Source organism: Amblyraja radiata, chromosome 37, assembly GCF_010909765.2.
Source record: "Amblyraja radiata isolate CabotCenter1 chromosome 37, sAmbRad1.1.pri, whole genome shotgun sequence".
NCBI classification, from domain to species: domain Eukaryota; kingdom Metazoa; phylum Chordata; class Chondrichthyes; order Rajiformes; family Rajidae; genus Amblyraja; species Amblyraja radiata.
The window spans coordinates 430,001-454,860 of record NC_045992.1 but is presented as its reverse complement, the minus strand read 5'-3'; the positions used below and the strand labels follow the sequence as shown (position 1 = coordinate 454,860).

The 24,860-nt window shown below is 51.3% G+C and overlaps 1 protein-coding gene and 1 long non-coding RNA gene across 4 annotated transcripts in view; one reads left to right on the top strand and one right to left on the bottom strand.

Annotated features, from left to right (window-relative positions):
* The first annotated feature begins 2,607 nt into the window (after positions 1-2,607).
* comtd1 (catechol-O-methyltransferase domain containing 1) lies at positions 2,608-16,187 on the top strand. 3 transcript variants are annotated; one of them, XR_004410010.1, is made up of 8 exons: positions 2,714-2,863; positions 4,601-4,731; positions 5,765-5,870; positions 7,289-7,407; positions 12,498-12,552; positions 13,518-13,651; positions 15,397-15,616; positions 16,117-16,187. XR_004410010.1 is itself a non-coding variant. In XM_033012655.1 (7 exons), exons 1-7 carry the CDS (start codon positions 2,791-2,793, stop codon positions 15,544-15,546), a joined length of 768 nt encoding a protein of 255 aa, XP_032868546.1. In that variant the 5' UTR covers positions 2,715-2,790; the 3' UTR covers positions 15,547-15,841. The 3 variants fall into 3 exon arrangements, 2 of the variants coding, with proteins under 2 accessions (XP_032868547.1, XP_032868546.1); XM_033012655.1 differs by lacking the exon at positions 16,117-16,187 and having other exon boundaries at positions 2,715-2,863; positions 15,397-15,841; XM_033012656.1 differs by lacking the exons at positions 5,765-5,870; positions 16,117-16,187 and having other exon boundaries at positions 2,608-2,863; positions 15,397-15,841.
* Positions 16,188-17,454: 1,267 nt separating this feature from the next.
* The window catches only part of LOC116966352, a 24,985-nt gene continuing 17,579 nt past the window's right edge, over positions 17,455-24,860 (bottom strand). The window contains exon 3 of the long non-coding RNA XR_004410001.1: positions 17,455-18,456. This is a non-coding gene — a long non-coding RNA (uncharacterized LOC116966352). The remainder of the gene's footprint in view (positions 18,457-24,860) is intronic.

Sequence of the window (24,860 nt, the reverse complement as noted above, 5' to 3'; positions counted from 1 at the left end):
ACTGTATTGATGAAGATCTGTGTCATGCACACGTTTATTGATCAATACATTTTTACGTTTTTCTAAAAAAATGGAATCATTTTATTAACCGCGATTTATCTTCTTACTTCCTATTTTCTAATCTAACGACATTGCACCTTGTTTTTCAGTAGAAGCTGCTTGCATCAGTTCCAGGAACTAACTGCACTCACCATGAAATGCTGCTGACAAGTTCTCAGGTCGGTAACCAGCAGATAAGATAGCAAAGATAATATCAAAATGAGAGCTGTCAAAATCCTGACACTTCAGGGAAATCACAGATAAGAGATCTTGCATCCGCTGCATTTCCCTCAGTCAACCAACCGAGGCTGCTCAGGGTCGGGACCATCTACCTGCGTATTAGAGCTCAGCTCTGCCCTAAATGTCACCCCCGACCAAGCCTGAGACCAAAGGGCAGCATCTGTCCAAGTCTGACCCAATGGGAACCCGGCCCATGAGGTTTCCCGGACTCCATCTCACTGGTACCACCATCCACACAAGATGCTTCTCAACTGGCTCCTTGCTGCAGTTTCCCCCCCCACCCTAAATCCCTACAGGTTTGTGGACCAATTGGACTTCTGTAATTCAGGGATGGGACCCCCCCCCCCCCCCCCACCCCCCCACCCCTCATCTATTCCCAGTTTCAAGTCCCTCCCATTCCCGGAGCGACCCTTCCTCTTTGATGAGAGATCTCACAGACGTTGACCAATGTGGTTCAGCCAACAGCCGTGGCGACTGGCAGTCTGAAGAAGGGTCTCGTCCTGAAACGCCACCTATTCCTTTTCTCCACAGATGCTGCCTGACCCGCTGAGTTACTCCAGCCCTCTGCTTCTGTCCTGGTGACCAGTGGCTGCCGATAGCCTGGTGGGGTGGAGGTTGTGTCGGGCTGTGCTACAGCTCGCAAGCTCTCTCAGTACATGTGGCTGGGATACAGTTACTCACTTACAGCCTGACTCAGACCTCCACAGCTGAGACACTCGACCTTCCCGCAATAAGTGTTTTTAAAACAGGAAATGCAAACAACTGGAACCGATCAGTTTATTTTTTCCAGTGCTGAGATCACCAGAAATGTGGACGGACAGCTCGAGGGGGGCAAGGACTGTGGGAAAGGGACTGGGGTCAGGAAACCAGGAGTCAGACAATTAATTCACATCACAGCTAATCATTGTAGGCGGAGCCGGCGGCTACTGGTCTTCACTGAGTCCTGGGTGGGGAGATGAGGTTTCCACACAATAAGGCACAGAGGATCTGCTCATTGTACCCGAGACTGGTGCTGACATGTGGACATTGGCAACATCACCAACTGCCCTGACGAAGAGAGGGATCACAGGGTCTACAAACCATGAGAGTGGCAACACAAGTAGATAGAATGGGAAACAAGGCTTATGGTCTGCTTGCCTTCATAGACCGGGACATTGAGTCAGGATGTGGAGGCAGGTTTACCGGAATGTTACATGGAATATGAGCTACAAGGAGAGGCTGGATTGCTTTCTCTGGAAAGTCAAGGATTGAGGGGAGATCTGGTAGAAGTGTATAACATTATGAGAGGTATAAATAGGGGAGACAGCCAGAGTTTGTTTTCACTGGGCAGAAATGTCAAAGACTAGAGGATACAGCTTTAAGGTGAGGGGGGAATCTAGAGGTTTACGGGGTGGTGGTGGAGGCTGATACAGTAGTGATGTATGAGGGGCTTTTACAGCCACGTGGATACGCAGGGAATGGAGGGATGTGGATCACGTGCAGGCAGAGGGGACCCCTAACGGCACAGACATTGTGGGCCGAAGGGCCTGTTCCTGTACTGTTCTGTGTTCTTTATCCGAGGTAGACTGTATTAACGGGGCCAATGCGCTGCTTTGGGGGGAGAGATTGTGAGCGGGACTAATACTTAACCTCGTGACACTGGAACTGAAAAGCTGTGAAGTTTCCAGGAAGAAAATATCTCAGAAAGTTAAAAATGTCCATTTGCTGAAAGTCTGAGGTCGCCCATGACTTATGGAAGTTAAACACAAAAATCTGGAGTAACTCAGCGGGACAGGCAGCATCTGTGTAGAGAGAAGGAAAGGTTCGGGTGCTGCCCCACTTGGTGTCAGGACTGGCCGGGGGGGGGGGGGGGGGGGGGGGAGTCTGTGCGCTCACGGTCAGCTGCTCCACCTGGCGGCGAGATGCGGGACAGGCAGCATTTGTGGTGATAACAGAGAAGGAATGGGGGACGTTTCAGGTCGAGACCTTTCGACCGGTCTGAAGAAAACTCTCGACCCACAACATGTATGTGACCCTAACGTAGAACCGAGCCGTCCCTGTGCGCAGAGTGGAGGGAGTGAGCTGCCCGGCCCGGCCTGTCCCGCACCCACCCGGCCTGTCCCGCACCCACCCGCACCCACCCGGTCTGTCCCGCACCCACCCGCCCTGTCCCGCGCCCACCCGCACCCACCCGCACCCACCCGGTCTGTCCCGCACCCACCCGCCCTGTCCCGCGCCCACCCGGTCTGTCCCGCGCCCACCCGCCCTGTCCCGCGCCCACCCGGCCTGTCCCGCGCCCACCCGGCCTGTCCCGCGCCCACCCGGTTCCGCGTCCAGCCGGGCTGTCGGGGCGGGTCAGGCCAACGCTGGGCCCGGGAGGTCGGGCAGTGTCTGTGGAGACACAGTGAGTATTCGGGCCGCCGGCGCCGCATCAAAAGATCCCCAGCTGCCCGGTCCCGGCCCGGGAGTGGCTGCGGGTCGGGATGAGGGATCCGCCCCAGCCCGGCACCGCCTCTCCCCGCACTCGGCGCGATGTTGGGCCACAGGGAAGCAACACTTTGCGGCGCGGCTGCCGGAGCCGGGCTACTGGTGGGGCTGTGGCTGGGTGAGAGATCGGAGAGTGGACGGGGAGAGGGCCCGGGGGGAGGGGGTGGGCACGGTCTGGGGGCGAGAGACCGAGGGAGGGAGGGAGGGGGGCGTGGAGGGGGAGGAGACCCGGAAGCGAGTGGGTTGAGTAAGCAGAGAAGGAGGCGGAGATGCGATGTGGTGTATCCGGGGAATGACCAGCACTGGTCAAGGCCCTTCGGCCCCACTCCTCAATGCTGACCCAAGTGTCTATAGGGAGGTTGCATGAAAGGTCACTGGGTCATAGGGCTCGACGCACGGAGCTGCTAAATCCAACTGGAAGACATTCGTCACTTCCGGTATATGTTATTAATGCTAGAAACGCGTACTTTCCTACCTGTTAAAAACCGCCAAAATGGTGAATTTTTGCGCTGAAAAAAATTGTGGGAGTCGAGGTAAGTGTGAGGGACATGTACCCAACTTTAGAATTCCAAACGTGAAGCGAAATGAAGGTATAGAGAAGCGAGAACTGAAGGGACTACAGCAGCTAAAGTGCTTGGTAAACATTGAAAATATTGGGAATTATCGTGTTTGCTCACTGCATTTCATCAAGTAAGGCATTATTTGTGTTTTTTCTTGATTCCTTTGGTGTCTAAAAATTCTCAGAAGTGATAAATCTGGCTGTAAAATTTTCTTCAGATGCGTTTTCATTTTGTATGCAAAAACCCACGGGAACCATGGGCGATTAAAAAAAATTACACCCAGATTTATCACTTCTGAAACTTTTTAGATGCCAAAGGAATCAAGAAAAAACACGAATAATGCCCTAGTTGATGAAATGCAGTGAGCAAACGGCCAATGTTCGCCATGCACTCTGGCTGTTGTTGTCCCTTCAGCTCTCGTTTTTATCTACCGTCATTTCTCCTCACTTTTGGAATTCTGAAGTATGCTAAATGTCTCACACGCTTATCCCGATTTCCATAATTATTTACAGCGCAAAAATTGACAATTTCAGAGGGTTTTAACGGGCCTGCTACGCTGGAAACAATGGCAAGTGCCTACCTGCAGTACATCGCGTGTAATCCATTGAAGTAGCGTAGCAACAGTAGGGGTGACAATGACCCGACTGCCGTGAAACCTCCCTATGTAAACGTCCCATTTGCTGCACTTGGCCCATGTGGTGCTAAACCCTTCCCGAGGGGGGTGGCATGAGGAGGGAGGGAGATGAAGATGAGAGGGGGCATTAGAGTGGTTATCGGTGAGCTGGTTTTATCCTGGTGAATGACGGATTCAGTTGCTGATAAACGTGGGTGAATGTCCAGGCTGGCATCACTTCGATGGGCAGAGCGGTCTCACTTGTGAATAACACGAGGAATAGCAGTGGGGGCAGGGGGCAGAGGTTGGAGTGTGTGTATGTGTGTGTGTGAGTGTATAATGTCTGTGTGTGTGATATTTGTGGGTGTGTATGATGTTTGTGTGTGTGAGCGTGTGTGTGATGTTGGTGGTTGTGTGTGTGAGTGTGGGTGAGTGTGTGTGTGCGTGAGTGTGGGTGTGTGTGCGTGATGTTGGTGGGTGTGTGTGTGAATGAGTGTGTGTGTGAGTGTGTGTGTGAGCGTGTGTGTGTGATGTTGGTGGTTGTGTGAGTGTGGGTGTGTGTGAGTGAGTGTGTGCGTAAGTGGGTGTGTGTGCGTGATGTTGGTGGTTGTGTGTGTGTGAATGAGTGTGAGCGTGTGTGTGTGTGGGGTTCCTCTGGTGTAATCGCTGTACCTCTCTGCAGGGCGGAGGTTACTTTCACGGCAGCAGCTGAGTACATACAAGAGCCACGGTGGAGCCAATGGGGATCCGCTACTGAACTACCTGCTGCAGACGTCGCTGCGGGAACCCCCGCTGCTGAAGAAGCTGAGACTGGTAACTGGGGCTGGGGGCAGGTTGGGGCGCTGAGTGGGTGGGGGGAGGAGGGGGATAAGGGGGCGAACAGTGTGGGAGATGGGGGGGAACACTGGGTGTGAGGGTTGTCGGGGGGAGGGTTGCCGGGGGTGGGGGAACACTGGGTGTGAGGGGGGGAGGGTTGTCGGGAGTGGAGGAACACTGGGTGTGAGGGTTGTCGGGGGGGGGGTTGCCGGGGGTGGGGGAACACTGGGTGTGAGGGTTGTCGGGGGGAGGGTTGTCGGGGGTGGAGGAACACTGGGTGTGAGGGGGGGGAGGGTTGTCGGGAGTGGAGGAACACTGGGTGTGAGGGTTGTCGGGGGGGGAGGGTTGCCGGGGGTGGGGGAACACTGGGTGTGAGGGGGGGGGACAATGGGTGTGAGGGGGGGGGGGGCACTGGGTGTGAGGGGGGGGAGGGTTGTCGGGAGTGGAGGAACACTGGGTGTGAGGGTTGTCGGGGGGGAGGGTTGCCGGTGGTGGGGGAACACTGGGTGTGAGGGGGGGGGGCACTGGGTGTGAGGGGGGGTTCAGTGGTGGGTGGACCAGGGTCTGGGAGAACGTACGCTAGCCTCTCGTGCAGCCATAATCTTCACAGACTGGGAAACAGGCCCTTCGGCCCAACTTGCCCATGCTGAACAAGATGTCCCAACCCAACTAGGCCCATTTGCCCCCATTTGGCTCATAATCCTCTGGACTGCACCTGTCCATCTACCTGTCCAAGTGTTTTTAATGCTGTTCTAATACCTGCTTCAACTACCTCCTCTGGCAGCTCGTTCCATACACTCGCCACCCTCTGTGTGAAGACTTTGGCCCGAGGGTTCATACGAAATCTTGACCCTCTCACCTTCAGCCCGTGTTGCCTGGTTCTAGATTGGGTAGAGGCCGTGGGCATTGACCCGGTGTGGGTGAGGGATGGTGTGGGTGAAGATGGGAGGCAGTGGCATGCCAGGTGTCGGGGGCTGAGATCTGGGGCAGGCAGCGTTGACCCCCCCCCCCCTCCATGTTGTTTTCCCAGCGCACCATGGCACAGCCTGAGGGGATCATGATGGTGGCGTGTGAACAGGCTCAGCTGATGGCAAACCTGGCCAGACTCATTCACGCCAAGAAGGTTCTGGAAATAGGTGAGTTTGGTCTGCTGCCCCTGCCTCTCCCTGTACCTGTCACTGCACCTGGGCTAGCACAAAACTGACACAGCAAGGTACAGCTGACAGTTAAGTAACAGGGTTTAACACTGAAGTGCTGGAGTAACCAGGCGGGTCAGGCAGCATCTCTGGAGAAAAGGAATCGGTGATGTTTTGGATCGAGACACTTCACCAGACTGAGAGTCAGGGGAGCGGGAGACTAAATATATGAAAAGGGTTTAGCACTAGCTGTTTCTCCTCTCTCAATGCCCACTAGTCCAGCCTGAGGCTGCAGGTAGAGGGTCCTGCTGATTAGAAATGTAATCCTGGTCTTCCAACCTACATCATCGCTGCCCTTGCACTTTTTTATCTGCACTTTCCCAGTACATGTAGACTACATTCTGCACTGTTTATTTTTCTATTTATCACAGTGCAGTTCTGTACATCTGTACCAGTGATAACAAAGATCCATCATGTCGGCTGTGAGAGTATTTGTAATGATGATAAACCCCAACACCGACACCGTTCAATGCCGAGCGATGGAGAGGGGAATGTAGGAGGGATTGGGCTAGGCTGAAGGAGGAATGGACTCAGAGCCGACAGCATTGCAACAGTCACACAGCCAGTTTAGTAGTTTGGAAGCTTCTGGAAACTGGAACCAATGTCTGGTTCAGCAGAGGGCCTGAAGGCTGTTTTATACGGATAATAATCGGAGAGAGGCAGGAGGAATGGAACCACTTTGATGCCACAGAGCAGTCTGGGAAAGGATCGCATTGCTGTTTGCTGTCAGCTGTGGGGTGAGAGAGTCAGTGAGGGCAGGAGCTGCTGTTTCTCTGCTCCGAGCAGAGTCCATGTTTGCCTGAGCTGCTGAGATGAGATTATTCTGGGTTCTGACATCAGAGCCAGGTCTGGCCCAGGTGTCAGTGCAATGCAGATCTGTGGGATGTCAGGGACACCTCTGTCTGGAGGTGAGGCAGAGATCAACTCAGCACCTTAGTGACCTGAAACTAACAGCCCCAGCTCTGACCAGCAAGTCTGTCACAGCCTTCCTGGGAATGTGCAGGCATGCTCTGCCTCAGTGTCTGTTACACCATCAACCTAACCTCCCTGCCTCAACTACCTTCTCTGGCAGTTCTTCCCATACATCCACCACCCTCTGTGTGAAAATGTTCCCCCTCAGGTTCCTGTTCAATCTTTTCCCCTTCACCTTAAACTGGTTCTTGATTCCCCTACTCTGGGAAACAAATTGTGTGCATTCACCCGATCTATTCCCCTCATGATTTTATACACTTCTATAAGATCACCCCTCATCCACCTGGTCTCCCTGTAGCTCAGACCCTCGAGTCCTGGCGACATTGTTGTGAATGATCTGCCGGTTTTGTGTGAAGCAATGGTGTAAATGCTTGCTGTCCCATCAGGGGTCTACACTGGGTATAACACAATGAACATGGCCCTGGCCGTACCAGCTGATGGCAGAGTCATTGCCTGTGACATCAACGTAGACTTTGTCAACATTGGGAAACCGTTCTGGAGAGAGGTGAGAGGATGTGTCCGGTAAACATCGTTAAAGATGTGTTCTGTCGTATTGGTAACGTCACCCCGTGAGTGGGCGACTGGTTATGAAGATCTAATGTGTAATATTGTGTCTATGAAGGTAAAGGAGCAAAGCTGATGGCTCTTTGTGGGGAGACAGGAGTTAGATGTGTAGACCCCTATCATTGTGATATAGGGTGGAAACAGGCCCTTCAGCCCAACTTGCCCACACCCACCAACCTACCCCATCTACACCAGTCCCATCTGCCTGCGTTTGGCCCATATCCCTCTAAACCTATACTGTCCATGTACTTGAACAAATGTTTTTTAAAATGTGCCATTCCTGGCCTCTGGCAACACGTTCCGCCCTTTATGTAAAATGTTGCCCATCAGGTTCCTATTAATTGTCACTTTGTCACATGTACAGTGGAATTCATTTTTGTACACAGTTCAGTACAAGTATCACTAGACATAAGCACTTTACATCTTAGATAATCATCTCAGATCCAGTACAAGTGTACAGCAGTAATAATAATAATAAATACTTTATTGATCCCCTCAGGGAAATTCAGATGTCCAGAAGCCCCCAACCAACAAACCCACAGATTCAAAACGAACGCAGACAGAAAATACATAGAATACAATGTGGACACTACCTGAGAGCAATAAATACTTAAAAAGACCAATAATTACCAATTAAAAATTAAAAATTGCAAAATGCATCTCCCTACAGCCTAGCGGTCCGAATTATAAAATCTAATGGCTGCAGGGGTGAAGGATCTCCTGAACCGCTCCGTTCTACAGGGCAGGGAGAGGAGCCGGTTGTTGTTCCGAGTGCTCTTTTGACTCTCCAGAATTACATGGAGGGGATGCCCGGGGTTTTTCAGGAAGACCTGCACCTTGTGCCTCATACGCCTCTCAAGCACATCCATCCCAGAGTCTACTCTCCCCTCCAGCACTGAGCTAGCTTGTTTAACCAGTTTGACAAGCTTCTTGTTGTTTTTGCACTAATGCTGTTGCCCCAGCAGACAACAGCGTAGAAAATAACACTTGCAACCAGTGTTGTAAAACATGTGCAGCATATCATTACACACATTGAAGGATTTGAGCCTTCTGAGGAAAAAGAGTCTGCTCTGGCCTTTTTTGTAGAGGGAGTCAGAGTTGACAGACCAGTCCAGTTTGTTATCAAGGTGCACTCCAAGGTATTTATATGTCTGCACCACCTCAATGTCAGCCCCTGCAGCGTTGACCGGCTGAAGGGGGAGCTTGGACCTGCCAAAGTTAACCACCATCTCTTTAGTCTTAGTTGTGTTCAGGATGAGACAGTTCTCTTCACTCCAGGCACAAAAGGAACTGGTCAAGTTCCTGTATTCCTCCTCCTGCCCGTTCCTTACACATGCCACAATCGCTGTATCATCTGAGTATTTCTGTACGTGGCATGTGTCAGACTTATAATTAAAGTCTGCTGTATACAGGGTGAAGAGAAACGGGGGCAGAACCGTTCCCTGTGGGGCTCCAACATTACACACCACTGTGCCAGAGACACTGTCCCCCAACTTGACAAACTGTGGTCGACCCGTCAGGTAGTCGTATATCCAGGAGATAAATGTGGAATCCACCCCCATCTTCTTAAGCTTGTCATTCAGAATCAGGGGTTGGATGGTGTTGAACGCACTTGAGAAGTCGAAGAACATAATCCTCACACAGCCACCGGGTTTGTCCAAAAAGGAGTAGATCCGGTGCAGCATGTAGAGAACTGCGTCATCCACCCCAATGTTCTCCTGGTATGCAAACTGTAGTGGGTCAAGTGCGTGCTGGACTTGTGGTCTCAGGAGACGAATGAGTAGCCGCTCCATTGTTTTCATGATATGGGATGTAAGGGCCACCGGTCTGTAGTCGTTGATCTCGGTCGGCCGCCCTGCTTTGGGAACTGGCACGAGACATGATGTTTTCCACAGACCTGGTACCCTCCCTGACTGGAGGCTCAGGTTGAAAATGGTCTGGAGCGGCTCCGCCAGCTGAGCCGCACAGTCTTTTAGTAGCCTGGGACATACACCATCAGGGCCAGCTGCTTTACCAGGGCGCAACCTCCTCAGCTCAGCTCTCACCTCGTCCTCCATGAAGAACAGTTGAGGAGATGCCGGCATAGGAGGTGCTGCAGCTGTGGTGTTGGGGGGGGCTGCCTCGTGGAGGTGATGGTGGGGGAGAGGCTGCACCTGTAGAGGTGGGAGGGGATACCAGATCAAACCTGTTATAGAACAGGTTAAACTCATTGGCTTTGTCCACGTCTCCTGACGGCTGGCTTCTCTTCTCCTTGAAGCCAGTGATGGTCTTCATTCATCTCCACACCTCTTTGATGTTGTTGTACTCCAGCTTCCTTTTATAGTCCCCTTTTGCCTGCTTCATACTCCTTTTCAAGTGGTGCTGGACCCTCTTGATTTTTTCCCGATCACCAACCTTGAAAGCCTCCTTTTTCTCGTTTAGGAGGCTCTTGATGTTGCTTGTAATCCAAGGTTTGTTATTGGGAAAGCAAGAAGCAGTTCTTACTGGCACAACAACATCCCTACAGAAGTTGATGTAGTCCGTTATGCATCCAGCCATCCTGTCGATGTCCATACAGCTGTTTAATTCCTGTGGCTCCATCAGTATGTCCCAGTCTGTGCAATGAAAGCAGTCCCTCAGTGATTCACTGGCCTCTGGTGTTCACTTTCTGAAAGACCGGGTGGTTTGTAGGCTGTCTCAGTACACAGGGTTTGTAAGAAGGCCTTAGATAAACCAGGTTGTGATCGGATTTGCCAAGTGGTGGAAAGGCTAAGACACTATAGGCCTCCTTGACATTGACATAGCACAAGTCCAGTGTCTTCTTGTGCCTTGTGGGACAGTCAACATACTGTGAGAAGCCTGACAAGTGGGGGCTGATGTTCACATGATTGAAGTCCCCTGATAAGGCAATGAGTACGTCCGGGTGTCGGGTCTGTAATCTCGCGACAGTCTCTTGGATGACGTCACATGCGACTACAGGCTCCGCTCGAGGAGGAATGTAAACAATAATGGCGACGATGTGGGAGAACTCCCTCGGTACATAATAAGGTCTCAGTCCAATCGCCAGGAGCTCAAAATCCCGACAACAGATCTTATCTTTCACAGTTATATGACCTGGATTACACCATCTATTGTTCACAAGCAGAGCAAGTCCCCCACCTTTGATCTTCCCACTCGCCCGGGTCTCTATCTGCTCGTACCATAGTGAAGCCGGGAGGATCCACACAGGAATCCGGGATGATGTCCATCAGCCACGTCTCGGTAAAACACATGAGACTGCACTCACGGTAGACCCGTTGGTTCTTCATAAGGGCCTCCAACTCCTCACACTTTAAGGAGTTCATCCCTCCTATACGCGACTCTACACATGCTGTGTAAAAATCACTGCACAGCAGCAGCGGCAGCAGCCAACGCACAAAACACACTAAAGCACTAAACAAAACTCTGAGCTACAAGGACTTGTATCCAAGTCCTTGTCCTTCACAAAAACTAAACAAAACTAAATAAAACACTAAACAAAACACACTAAAACGCTAAAAACACTAAAACAAAACTCGGAGCTACAAGGACTTGCTGCCTCTCAGTTCAGCGCATGCGTATATGTGTACACAGTGTACATCGCCAGTTTAGTGCCATTTCCAATTCCCAGTTGTAGTAAGTGCAGGGATCTTGACCTGACCATGAAGGTCTGGTGTCCTAGTGGCGTTGCAGGGTCGGCCTGGCCAAGTGTAGCTGTGGGCAGCGTGTAGTGCATGCTCGCCCCCTTGGAACGGCAACCCAGCCGAGCTCCAGGCTGCTGCAGGGCCTCCAGGCACCCGGTCTAATGGAGCCCCAGGCTGCTGTAGGGCCTCCAGGCGCCCGGTCTAATGGAGCTCCAGGCTGCTGCAGGGCCTAGACACCCGGTCTAATGGAGCCCCAGGCTGCTGTAGGGCCTCCAGGTACCCGGTCTAATGGAGCTCCAGGCTGTTGCAGGGCCTACAGGCACCCAGTCCAGCCAAGGCCCAGGCTGCTGTAGGGCCTACAGACACCCGGTCCAGCCGAGCTCCAGGCTGTTGCAGGGCCTCCAGGCACCCGGTCTAATGGAGGCCCAGGCTGCTGCAAGGCCTCCAGCGGCACACTCCCATGTCTGCTCACCGGCCCTCCCTCTGTCCCCACCCCTTCCTCTCCAGTCTGCGGGGCCAGCAGGGGCCGGGCTTGGCCGCTTCCCTCTCTACGCTGGTTCCAGGGCGGGCGAGGTGGGCCAGGTGACGGGTACGGCCGTGGGTCACCAGGGCAACCCTTCCCCCCTGAATGAACTAATGATACTTTATTATCACATGTGACTGGTGTCAGGGAGATTCATTTCACTGGATCCATCAGTGGGCCCAAAATATGCAAAGGGTTGTGATGTATAGGCCGTTGACAAAGTCTTCCAATTAGTCCCTCTTCCCCCTCTCTCCTTAAACATATGTCCACTGGTTCTTGATTCTCCTGCTCTGGGTAAAAGGCAACACATTCACCCCATCTATTCCCCTCATGATCTTATGTATGATCACACCACAGCCTCCTGTGCTCCAAGAAATAAAGCCCGAGCCTACTCAACCTCTCCCTGTAGCTCAGGTTCACCAGTCCTGGCATCGTCCTCATCCATCCTCTCCAGCGCGGTTCTCAACTGCGCACAATTTATTTACAGGTGCGGGGTGTGGGACGTGCGGGGTGGGGGATGTGGGGATGCGGGGTGGGGGATGTGGGGTGGGGGGTGGGGGATGTGGGGATGCGGTGTGGGGGAGGTGGATGTGGGGGAGGTGTGGGGTGGGGACGTGCAGGGTGGGGGGGGTGGGGGACGTGCAGGGTGGGGGGGTGGGGAATGTGGGGTGGGGGAGGTGGATGTGGGGGAGGTGTGGGTGGGGGAAGTGCAGGGTGGGGGGGTGGGGAATGCGGGGTGGGGGAGGTGTGGGGTGGGGACGTGCAGGGTGGGGGGGTGGGGGACGTGCAGGGTGGGGGATGTGGGGAATGCGGGGTGGGGTGTTGCTGGCTACCAGCCAGTGCTGACACACTGTGTGTTGGTCGCAGGCTGAAGTGGATCAGAAGATTGACCTGCGCATTAAACCAGCTGTAGAAACCCTTGGTGAGTAGCGGTGCGGGGAGTTGCCGACGTTAGTCTCTGACCCTGAAGAGCCCGTTGTTCTGTTGAAGACAGGACAACCCCAGGACAATCAGTGAGATCTGAAGAAGGGTCTTGACCCGAAACGTGACCCATTCCTTCTCATCAGAGATGCTGCCTGAGTCGCTGAGTTAGACATAGACACAGAAAACATAGAAAATAGGTGCAGGAGTAGGCCATTCGGCCCTTCGAGTCTGCACCGCCATTCAATATGATCATGGCTGATCATCCAACTCAGTATCCTGTACCTGCCTTCTCTCCATACCCCCTGATCCCCTTAGCCACAAGGTACTCCAGCACTCTGTGTCTGTCTGGCTTCATACTTACATCGAACATCTTGTGTCCAATCCCTTACACTGACAGCAGTGACATTCCAATCCTACACTTTTATTCCTTCCTAATTAATTTATAATCATTATTTTTTGTTAGTCGGCCTTAATTTGTTACTTTGGAAAATCAAATTGAATTGAAGATGAATTTTTTAATCAGCTGCTAATGAAAAGCGAGTCAATCTTGCTGTGATGTTCCCTGAAAACTGTGCTGCCATCACCACAGAACCTCAAACAGGGTGGGCTGGCCTGGGCTGGACTGGGGTGCAGTGGGCTGGGCTATGCTGGGGTGCAGTGGGCTGGGCTGGGCTGGGGTGCAGTGGGCTGGGCTGTGCTGGGCTGGGGTGCAGTGGGTTGGGCTGTGCTGGGCTGGGCTGGGCTGGGGTGCAGTGGGCTGGGCTGGGCTGGGCTGGGGTGCAGTGGGCTGGGCTGGACTGGGCTGGGCTGGGGTGCAGTGGGCTGGGCTGGGGTGCAGTGGGCTGGGCTGGGCTGGGGTGCAGTGGGCTGGGCTGGGGTGCACTGGGCTGGGCTGAGCTGGGCTGAGATGGGCTGAGATGGGCTGGGTCTCCCACACTTCTTACCCTCTCTGCTCTCCCACAGACGAGTTGCTCCAGGCTGGTGAGGCCGAGACCTTCGACTTTGCCTTCATTGACGCTGACAAGGTGAACTACGGCCTGTACTACGAGAAATGCCTGCAGCTGATCCGCAAAGGAGGGGTCATCGCGATCGACAACGTGAGTACAGGGAGCGTGTGTGTGTGAGTGTACACGCGGTGTGTGTATGTGTACACGGGGAGCGTGAGTACGTGGGGAGCATGAGTGTGTATGTGGGGACTGTATGCGGTGTGTGCATCGGGTATGTGTGTGTGTGCATCGGGTATGTGTGTGTGTACACGGGGAGCGTGATGTGGTGACTGTGTATGTGGGGAGCGTGTGTGTGTACACGTGTGTGCGTGGGGTATGTATGTACACGCAGTGTGTGTGTGTACGCGGGGTGCGTGTGTGTGCGTGTGTGTACGCGGGGTGCGTGTGTGTGGGTGGGGTATGTGTGTGTACACGCAGTGTGTGTGTACGCGGGGTGCATGTGTGTGCGTGGGGTATGTGTGTGTACACGTGTGTGCGTGGGGTATGTGTGTGTACACGCAGTGTGTGTGTGTGTACGCGGGGTGCGTGTGTGTGCGTGGGGGATGTGTGTGTACGCGGGGTGCGTGTGTGTACGTGGGGTATGTGTGTGTACGCGGGGTGCATGTGTGTGCGTGGGGGATGTGTGTGTACGTGGGGTGCGTGTGTGCACACGGGGTGCATGTGTGCGCGTGGGGGATGTGTGTGTACGCGGGGTGCGTGTGTGTACGTGGGGTATGTGTGTGTACGCGGGGTGCGTGTGTGCGCGTGGGGGATGTGTGTGTACACGGGGTGCGTGTGTGTGCGTGGGGTATGTGTGTGCACACGCAGTGTGTGTGTGTACGCGGGGTGCGTGTGTGTACGCGGGGTGCGTGTGTGTACGCGGGGTGCATGTGTGTGCGTGGGGGATGTGTGTGTACGCGGGGTGCGTGTGTGTACGTGGGGTATGTGTGTGTACGCGGGGTGCATGTGTGTGCGTGGGGGATGTGTGTGGTCGCGGGGTGCGGTGTGCACACGGGTGCATGTGTGCGCGTGGGGGATGTGTGGTTACGCGGGGGCGTGTGGTGTACGTGGGGTATGTGTGTGTACGCGGGGTGCGTGTGTGCGCGTGGGGGATGTGTGTGTACGCGGGGTGCGTGTGTGTACGTGGGGTATGTGTGTGTACGCGGGGTGCGTGTGTGCGCGTGGGGGATGTGTGTGTACGCGGGGTGCGTGTGTGTACGCGGGGTGCGTGTGTGTACGCGGGGTGCGTGTGTGTACGCGGGGTGCGTGTGTGCGCGTGGGGGATGTGTGTGTACGCGGGGTGCGTGTGTGTACGCGGGGTGCGTGTGTGCGCGTGGGGTATGTGTGTGTACATGGGAACTGTGTCCCAGCACCCTATTGAGCCGTCCCTCTGTCAGGCGAGCGGCCCCTCCACACGTGGGCACTGTGGGACCGCCTCCTCCCTACCTCCCATTCACTCTCTGCCCCCTCCCCTAACACTGCCACACTACCTCTTGCTGTGAATGCGTACATGTGTGGACAAGCACATGCACGGATGTGTGATTGTGCGTGTGAGCAGCGTGTCTGCGTGTGTAGGTATGTGTGAATAGCGTGTGGGGGGCTATGTGCTGTGAGGGTGTGTACGTGTTTGCGGTGTGTGCGTGCATTGTCGTGCAAAGCATTCACAGCTTCATGCACGTGCATCTAATAGCCGTGCATTCCCACTGCCTGACGTGTTCACATGTGGGTCACACTATACGTTACATACAGAGCAGCTCCCACACGTGTTGATGAGATTCCTCGCTCTCTGTGTCCACTCTCGCGTGTTCCTGCCCGTGTACTGAATGACCCGTGTTGGTCCCGTGTGTTGGCTGCAGGTTCTGTGGGGTGGGAAGGTGCTGAGACCAGGAGATGACAGGGACACGTTAAGCATCGTCAAACTGAACGAGAAGATCTACACGGACAGCCGGGTCAACATGTCCATGCTCAGCATCGCTGACGGACTCACCTTGGTCTTCAAGCTGTAAGGACCGCATCGTCCGGCCATGACGAGATGCCATGGATGATGCAGGTCCATGGAGCCCAGGTTGGCCAACGTCACTGACCAGTCTGTCCATGGAGCCCAACCCTCATGCCCCACTCAACCCATCTCCCCAGACCCTGACTCCATCCTGTCCCCTCTTGTCCAGTCTGTCCCTACCTACATCCAGATGATCTCATTCCACCCCTCCATTCCCCCTCATCCCCTTCTCACCTCCACACTCATCCCCCATACATCCTCACCCTCTCCCTATACCCCCCTCTTGCCCCACTCCCCCCCCCATACCTTCTCACTCCCCCCTCCCATCCCCCTCACCCCCCCCCCTCACCTCACTCTCACCCCCCCCCCCCTCGCCTCGCACTGTCATCTTCTCCCTCACCTTCACACCCTCCCCCCTCCCCCTACACCCTTCCCTCACCCCAGCCCACACCACCCCAGTCCACACCACCCCAGTCCACACCACCCCAGTTCCCACCTCCACAGTCCACACCACCCCAGTTCCCACCTCACCCACAGCCACATCTGACCCATGACTACACTATCTTGGATTTTCACATTTTAAGTCTACATTATGATCAGAGTTGTTCATTAACACTACGATAAATATAAAATGCTCATCAAACATAACAACCTGCGTCTTCAAATCAGGCCCAGCGCTCCCGGTGTAAGCACATCCGTACATCCCAGTGTTCCCGAGATCATGGATACATCCAGGATCTCCAGCTGAGATCATTGATAACTACCCAGGGCGTCTGTGGGATCATAGAAACATAGAAAATAGGTGCAGGAGTAGGCCATTCGGCCATTCGGCCCTTCGAGCCTGCACCGCCATTCAATATGATCATGGCTGATCATCCAACTCAGTATCCCGTACCTGCCTTCTCTCCATACCCCCTGATCCCTTTAGCCACAAGGGCCACATCTAACTATCTCTTAAATATAGCCAATGAACTGGCCTCAGCTACCCTCTGTGGCGGAGAGTTCCAGAGATTCACCACTCTCTGTGTGAAAAATGTTTTTCTCATCTCGGTCTTAAAGGATTTCCCCCTTATCCTTAAGCTGTGACCCCTTGTCCTGGACTTCCCCAACATCGGGAACAATCTTCCTGCATCTAGCCTGTCCAACCCCTTAAGAATTTTGTAAGTTTCTATAAGATCCCCCCTCAATCTCCTAAATTCTAGCGAGTATAAGCCGAGTCTATCCAGTCTTTCTTCATATGAAAGTCCTGACATCCCAGGAACCAGTCTGGTGTTCCTTCTCTGTACTCCCTCTATGGCAATAATGTCCTTCCTCAGATTTGGAGACCAAAACTGTACGCAATACTCCAGGTGTGGTCTCACCAAGACCCTGTACAACTGCAGTAGAATCTCCCTGCTCCTATACTCAAATCCTTTTGTTATGAAAGCTAACATACCATTTGCTTTCTTCACTGCCTGCTGCACCTGCATGCCCACTTTCAATGACTGGTGTACCATGACACCCAGGTCTCGCTGCATCTCCCCTTTTCCTAATCGGCCACCATTTAGATAAGAGTCTGCTTTCCTGTTTTTGCCACCAAAGTGGATAACCTCACATTTATCCACTTTATCCATTTATCATAGAGCCATTCGCCAGGCCCTTCGGCCCAACATATCCCACCTACCTGCATTCGGCCCATATCCCGCTAAACCTGTCCTATCCATGAACCTGTCCAAATGTTTCTTAAAAGTTACAGTAACCCCTCCTCTGGCAGCTCATTCTACACACCCACAACCCTCTGTGTAAAAAAAGGTTGTCGCTCAGGTTCCTATAAAATCTTTCCCCTCTCACCTTAAACCTCTGTGCTCAGGTTCTTGAATCCACTACTCTGGATAAAAGACTAAGCATTTACCTCTCATGATCTTATACACCTCTATAAGATCACCCCTCATCCTCCTGCACTCCAGGGAATAATGTCCTAGCCTGCTCAACCTCTCCCTATAGCTCAACCCCACAAGCCCTGGCAACATCCTCAAAAATCTCTGCTCCCTTTGCAACTTAACAATATCTTACCTGTAACGTGGTGACCAAAACTGACGACAATACTGTAAATGATGGAGCTCTCTCCACAGTCTGATCTAACAGCTGACACAAAATGCTGGAGTAACTCAGGGGGTCAGGCAGCACCTGAAGAAGATTTCCTGAAGGAAGCCGACCCAGACGTCACCTATCCACGTTTTCCAAAGATAGTCCTGACCCGCTGAGCTATTCCAGAACTTTGTGTCTTGTTTTGTGAACCAGCATCTGCAGTTCCTTGTGGCTCCATTCACTGGCGTTGGCTGTGGACACCTACTGCAGAAGGCAACTCCACACTAGCACCTCATGGGGTTCAGTTCATCCAGTGAACGGATTAACACATAAAAAAGCTCCCGTCCTGAGCAGATTCACTGGATTTCTGTCATCTTTCCTGGTTTATTAAAGCTGCTCTGATGGATGTGAGTTCACGCTGGTGAATGGGTCGAGCACAATAGGGTCCAGAGATCCCACTCATCACAGTTCCCTACCCCCTCCGCGGGGGTTGGGGTTTGAGTTTGTAACTCTGTGAGCTTGGTCTGTGATGGGCTGGTGGTGAGCAGCGTACCACCCAGCTCTGCATTGCAGCACAACCCTACTGTTGTAGGGAGAACAGTATATTACAGGCGACAGGGCCCAGGCAAGGGAACACAAGCTGCCTAATTAGTCATCGGCTGGCAGGGAGTGTGACCCTGCGCAATGCTGCAGAACAATCCGCACCTCCTAAGGCTCCTGTACCTGCTCTGAAATATTCATCATTGCTGTCTTCCAGTCCGCGTTCTGGGAAATGGCTGTGTGCTGCAGTTTCAATGAAATGGAGGCAATGGAAAGATGAAAAGTCCCGATTCATGTTGCAATTATCCAGCTGTGTCAGAGAGGAAACATTTAAATGTCTACACCTATTTTATTTCAACTGATTAAGATAGATTAAATTTGATGCTGCTTATACACCAAGTTCACACAAAGCCGTTATTTTCAGCTGTGGAGAGTTTGCAGTAAAGAATTGCAACTCCAGTAAAGTTCGAACAGAGAAAACTACAGCACAGGAACAGGCTAAAGCCCAACAAACATGGTGCCAAAATAACCTAATCCTGATCCGTGTCCCTCCATCCCCTGCACTTCCATCAAATGCCCCGACTGTATCTGCCTCCACCACTGCCCCTAGCAGCGCGTTCCAGGCACCCATGGGGTCACAGCACCATGGGGTCACAGGGTCACAGCACCCATGGGGTCAAAGAGTCACACTGCACCACGGGGTCACACTGCACCACGGGGTCACACTGCACCATGGGGTCAAAGTGCACCACGGGGTCACAGTGCACCACAGGGTCACAGTGCACCACAGGGTCACAGTGCACCACGGGGTCACAGTGCACCACGGGGTCACAGTGCACCACAGGGTGACAGGGTCCCACGACTCCCACTTCATCATGGCATGCAAAGCAACATGTCCCATCTACACGTCTCATTAGCCTACATTTGGCCCAAATCCCTCTAAGCCTGTCCTATCATTGTATCTGTGCGGTGTCCTTTAAATGTTGTTACAAGCCCAGCCTCAACTACATCCTCTGGCAGCTTGTTTCACACACCCACCACCCTCTGTGTGGAAAACGTTGACACTCTCACCTTCAACCTATGTCCTCTGGTTCTTGATTCCCATACTATGGGTAAAAGACTGTGCACTCACCCTGTCTATTCTCCTCATGCTTATACAGCTCTACGATCACCTCTTATCCTCCTGCACTCAAAGGAATAAAGCCTTGGTCTGCTCAACCTCTCCCTATAGCTTAGGCCCTCGAGTCATGACAACCTCATCATAAATCTCTGCAGCTTTTCCAGCTTAATGCTATCCTAATGGCACCAAAGCTGAAGACAATACTCTAAATACGACCTCACCAACAACTTGTACAGCTGTAACATAATGTCCCACATTCTATACTCTGACTGATGAAGGGCAATGTGCAGAAAGCCTTCTCGACACCTTATCTACCTGTGATGTGACGTTCAAGCAACTATGTACCTGTACACCTAGATCCCTCTGCTCTACAACACTCCCCACAGCCCTGCCATTCACCGTGCAGATCCTGCCCAGGACAAAAGGAATAGGTGACGTTTCGGGTTGAGACTCCTCAGTCTGAAGAAGAATTCCTTTTGTCCAGAGATGCTGCCTGACCCACTGAGTTACTCCAGCTTTTTGTGTCTATCTGGTGAGAGAGTAGGAGGTGCGTGGAGCAAGGGGGCCGTGTCCTTGTGCTGTAATGGAGGTGTGTGTGGATCAAGGGGGCTGTGTCCTTGTGCAGACAGACTGCGGATCAACTGCACCCTAAATAAACCAGCAGCTCAACGGCAGCTAATAACATTTATCCTGTAATTGTAATATGAACTCAGGTCTGCAATTCGGAAAGCAAAATTAGCTTATTCAAACAAATTGGAACAACAACTCAAAACCCACAATTCAAGAGAAGTCTGGAAACATCTACAGAAGATGACGGACTACAAAAAAACATCCTGTTCCCATCCCAGACGAGGATCCGGATTTACCGGAAAAACTGAACACTTTTTATACACGCTTTGACAATGCCACCCCGCCATCCATGCCTCCCCCCCCACCTAACTCAGCACCATTCACCATCTCTGAGGAGGTGGTTAGGGCGGCCTTCAAAAATCTTAATAAAAGAAAAGCGGCAGGGCCTGACAATCTCAGCCCCGCTGCTCTCAACCACTGTGCAGCTCAGCTGGCCCCTGTGTTCACCTCCATCTTTAACACCTCCCTCAGCCAATGTAGAGTCCCGCAGTGTTTTAAATCATCCATTATCATCCCTGTGCCCAAGTCCTCCAAGGTGAGCTGCCTGAACGATTATAGACCTGTGGCATTAACATCAGTCGCCATGAAGGCCTTTGAGCACATAGTCCTCACCCATCTGAAAACCCACACTGCCCCCATCATGGACCCTTTCCAATTTGCATATAGGGCCAACCGGTCTGTTGAGGATGCTATCAACTTAGCTCTTCACTATTCCCTTCATCATCTGGAATCACCGAACACCTATGCACGCATCCTGTTTATAGATTTTAGCTCGGCCTTTAATACTATACACCCGATTAAACTCTACAATAAAATGTTGGACATGAGCATCCACCCAGCCATGTGCCATTGGATTCTACACTTTCTAACAAACAGACAGCAAAGAGTCAAGGTGGGTGGAAAACTCTCCAGCCCTTTGACTCTCAACATAGGAGCCCCCCAAGGGTGCATTCTGTCACCCCAGCTCTTCTCACTTTACACCAACAACCTCACATCCCAATGCAGCTCAGTTAAAATTTTTAAATATGCAGACGACACAACAATAATTGGCCTTATCTCAGACAACAAAGAATCACAATACCATCTAACAGTCGATAGCGCAGTCAAATGGTGCGCAGACAACAACCTCCAGCTTAATACTTCAAAAACCTTAGAAATCATCATAGATTTCAGACGCAATCAAAACCACAAACCCCCGGTCCATGTCAACTCTCACCCCATAACCTCCACGAACTCATTTAAGTTTCTAGGCACCTATATCTCCAATAATCTAAAATGGCACATCAATGCAGACCACGTCATCAAGAAAGGTCAACAACGCCTATATTTCCTCAGACAGCTCAAAAAGTTCAGAGTCGATAAACACCTCCTGGTCCGTTTCTATCAATCAATCATTGAAAGCATGATCACCTCCTCAATCACAGTCTGGTACGGTAACACCGATAGTCACACTACACAGAATACAACGCATTGTCTCCAAGGCCTCCAGGATCATCAACTCCCCCCTCCCCTCAATCCATTCCAGTTATCTCCAACGTACCTCACAACGGGCAAAAAAGATCATCTCGGACCCCTCCCATCCAGCAAATCACCTTTTTCAGTCTCTCCCTTCGGGGAGGCGCCTCAGGTCACTTGCTACTAAAACCACCCGCTTTAAAAACAGTTTCTTCCCCTCAGCAATAAGAACTCTCAATTCCGTCCAATAATCAGACGATAATATGACTTTTGATGTATACAGTGTCTTGTCTATGGTCTTTGTTTGTTCTTTTGCACTCTGTATTGTTGGTGAGATTTGTGATTTGTGATGTGGTATGGATGCACTTTATTACGGTGATCTGTGTTATTAGTGGTATGTAACAAAAGCAGTGTACCACCATGTACCGAACCCAAATACCACCAACCCTGGTTGCGTGGCAATTAAAGATTCTATTCTATTCTATTCTACTCTATAAAACCTTACACCCACTGATTCTTTTCAAATCCTTATTTGCTGCTTGGAAACCCTACAGATCCCTGTGGGTGGGAAGCTGTCAGTTCCTGTCTTGTTAAATATTTGCTTTGTAAATATTTATGAGGTGAGTGTAGTTTCTAATCACATGAATAACATCTCCAGGGAAGTTAGTTCCTGACACAATGCTTTTGGCATTGGTTAAAGGGGGAGAATAAAATGTTTGGGCATCTGTTATAACGAGGAAAGGAAGGGTCTGATATGGATTCTTACAGCATCTTGTAGTGGCGCCAACCAGGGAAAAGGCAATTTTGGATTTTGTGTTACGTAATGAACTGGATTTGATAAAGGAACCATTACAAGGCAACGGCCCAATATGATAAGTTTTATCCTGCAATTTGACAGAGAAAAGGTCAAATTAGATGTGTCGGTTTTGCAGCTGAGCAAAGGGAACTACAGAGGCATGAGGGAGGAGCCGGCCAAAGTTGACTGGAAAGGGACCCTAGCAGCGATGGCGGTGGAACAGCAAAAGCAGGATTTTCTGGGAATAATCGGGAAGATGCAGGATCTTTTCATTCCAAAAAGGAAGAGAGATTCTAGGAGGAGAAAGTGGCGATTGCGGCTGACAAGGGAACTAAAATGAAAAGAAAATGCATATAACATAGCAACGGTTAGTGGGAAACCAGAGGATTGGGAAGCTTTTAAAGAACAACAGAATGTAACTAAAAAGACAATATGGGGAGAAAAGATGAAATACGAAGGTAAGCTAACCAATAATATAAAAGAGGCTAGCAAGAGTTTCTGCAACCACAGTGATGTGCTGCAATGCAGAGCTGGGTGGTCAGCTGCTCACCACCAGCAAGAAAGAGGCAAGAGTGGACGTTGGGCCACTGGAGAATGATGCAGGAGACGTGATAATGGGGAATAAAGAAATGACAGAGGAGTTTGAAGAACCTTTTTGCATCAGTCTTCACAGTGGAAGACACCAGCAAAAGCCTGAAATTCAAGAGAGTCAGGGGGTGGAAGTTAGTGGAGTGGCTATTACTAGGGAGAAGGTGATTGGGAAGCTGACAGGGCTGAAGGTGGATAAGTCACCTGGACAAGATGGACTGCACCCTAGGGTTCTGCAAGAGGTGGCTTTAGAGATTGTGGAGGCATTAACAGTGATATTTCAAGAATCACTAGAGTCAGGAATGGTCCCAGACAATTGGGAAATTGCCAATATTACCCCGCTGCACAAGAAGGGAGTGAAGCAGAATAGTGGGAACTATAGGCCGGTTAGTCTGACTCCGGAGATTGGTAAGATTTTAGAGTCCATTATAAAGGATGAGGTTACGGAGTGCTTAGTTCACAATACAATATGCCGAAGTCAGTGTGGCTTTGTGAAGGGGACGTCTTGCTTGACAAATTTGCTGGAATTCTTTGAAGAAGTAAATAACAAGACAGACAAAGGAGAGTCAGTAGATGTTGTTTACTTAGAGTTTCCGAAAGACTTTGATAAGGTGCCACAAAGGCTGCTTAGGAAGATGAGAGCCCATGCTATCAAAGGGCAGATACTAGCATGGATAGCAGGTTGGCTGGATGGCAGAAGGGAAAGAGTGGCAATAAAGGGGGCTTTTTCTGGTTGGCTGCCAGTGACTAGCGGAGTTCCGCAGAGGTTGGTGCTGGGGCCACTATTCTTCACGTTGTATATTAATGATTTGGACGAGGGGATTGAAGGCTTTGTGGCCAAGTTTGTGGATGATATGAAAATAGGTGGAGAGGCAGGTAGTGTAGAGAAAACAGGGACTCTGCAGCAGGACTTGGACAGGTTGGGAGAGTGGGCAGAGAAGTGGCAGATGGAATATAGTGTGGCAAAGTGTGGAGTCATGCATTGTGGTTGTAGCAATAAAAGCGTAGACTATTTCCTAAATGGGGAGAGAATCCAGAAATCGGAGATGCAAAGGGACTTGGGCGTGCTGGTGTGATGTCAACAATCCTGCTTGGGCACCCACTGTGAGCAGGATAGACAATGTGCACAAGAACGCCATCAACTTGCAGAGCTATAGATGCTTGAGCTGCAACCAAATCTGCTTTAATACTCTCTTCTTGTTGCACGTGCATGGCGTTCTTGTGCACATTGTCTATCCTGCTCACAGTGGGTGCCCAATCAGGATTGTTGACATCATTCCATGCTGCAGGCTTGTCTGTTATTAGATGATAAATAAATAAATAAGTAGTTTGGGTGATTGTGCAGGCTTTAAACAAGAAACATTGAGAAATATATTTTGGCAAATAATAAAATGTCCTGCTTTTGTCCAACTAACAGCTGACAGCTTGCATCTCAGTAAAATTTATTTCAAAACGCATTGATAGTTTACGATTATTTAAATGGTAAATGGAGCTTCAGAAGCGTTTTCATTTTGCATGTTAAACCCCACCTGCGAACCATGGGCGATTTTGCAATTTTACTGACGGATTTTTAACTTTTAATACTTTTCATCTAACAAATGAATAAAGATAAAAAGTCAATAATGCCACTTTTGATGAAATGCAGCGAGCAAACGCGATAATTCCCGATATTTTGGATCTTTAAATCTCCACGGCAAATGTCCGCTAGCACTTCCGCTGTTTTGACACCTTCAGCTCCCTCTTGAATTTACCTTAGTTTCTATCTTTTTTTTTTACTGTAAATTTAGGTAGCTGTTCCTCACGGTCACCCCGACTGGCTCAGTAAATTGCAGCTCAAAAACTGGCCGTTTCGATGTTTTTAACGGGTGTGAAAGTGCGTGTTTTCCCATTCACTAACATGTACCGGAAGTGACGCTTGTACTCCAGTTAAAATTTTCGGTCACGTGGGTGCGGATCTACGCTCCATTGACCTTTAGTGAAATCACCCTATACAAAATCAGGGCTGTAATGCTGAGGCTCTATAAGGTGCTGGTCAGGCCACATTTGGAATATTGTGAGTAATTTTGGGCACCATAATCTGAGGAAGGATGTGCTGGCCCTGGAGAGGGTCCAGAGGAGGTTTACA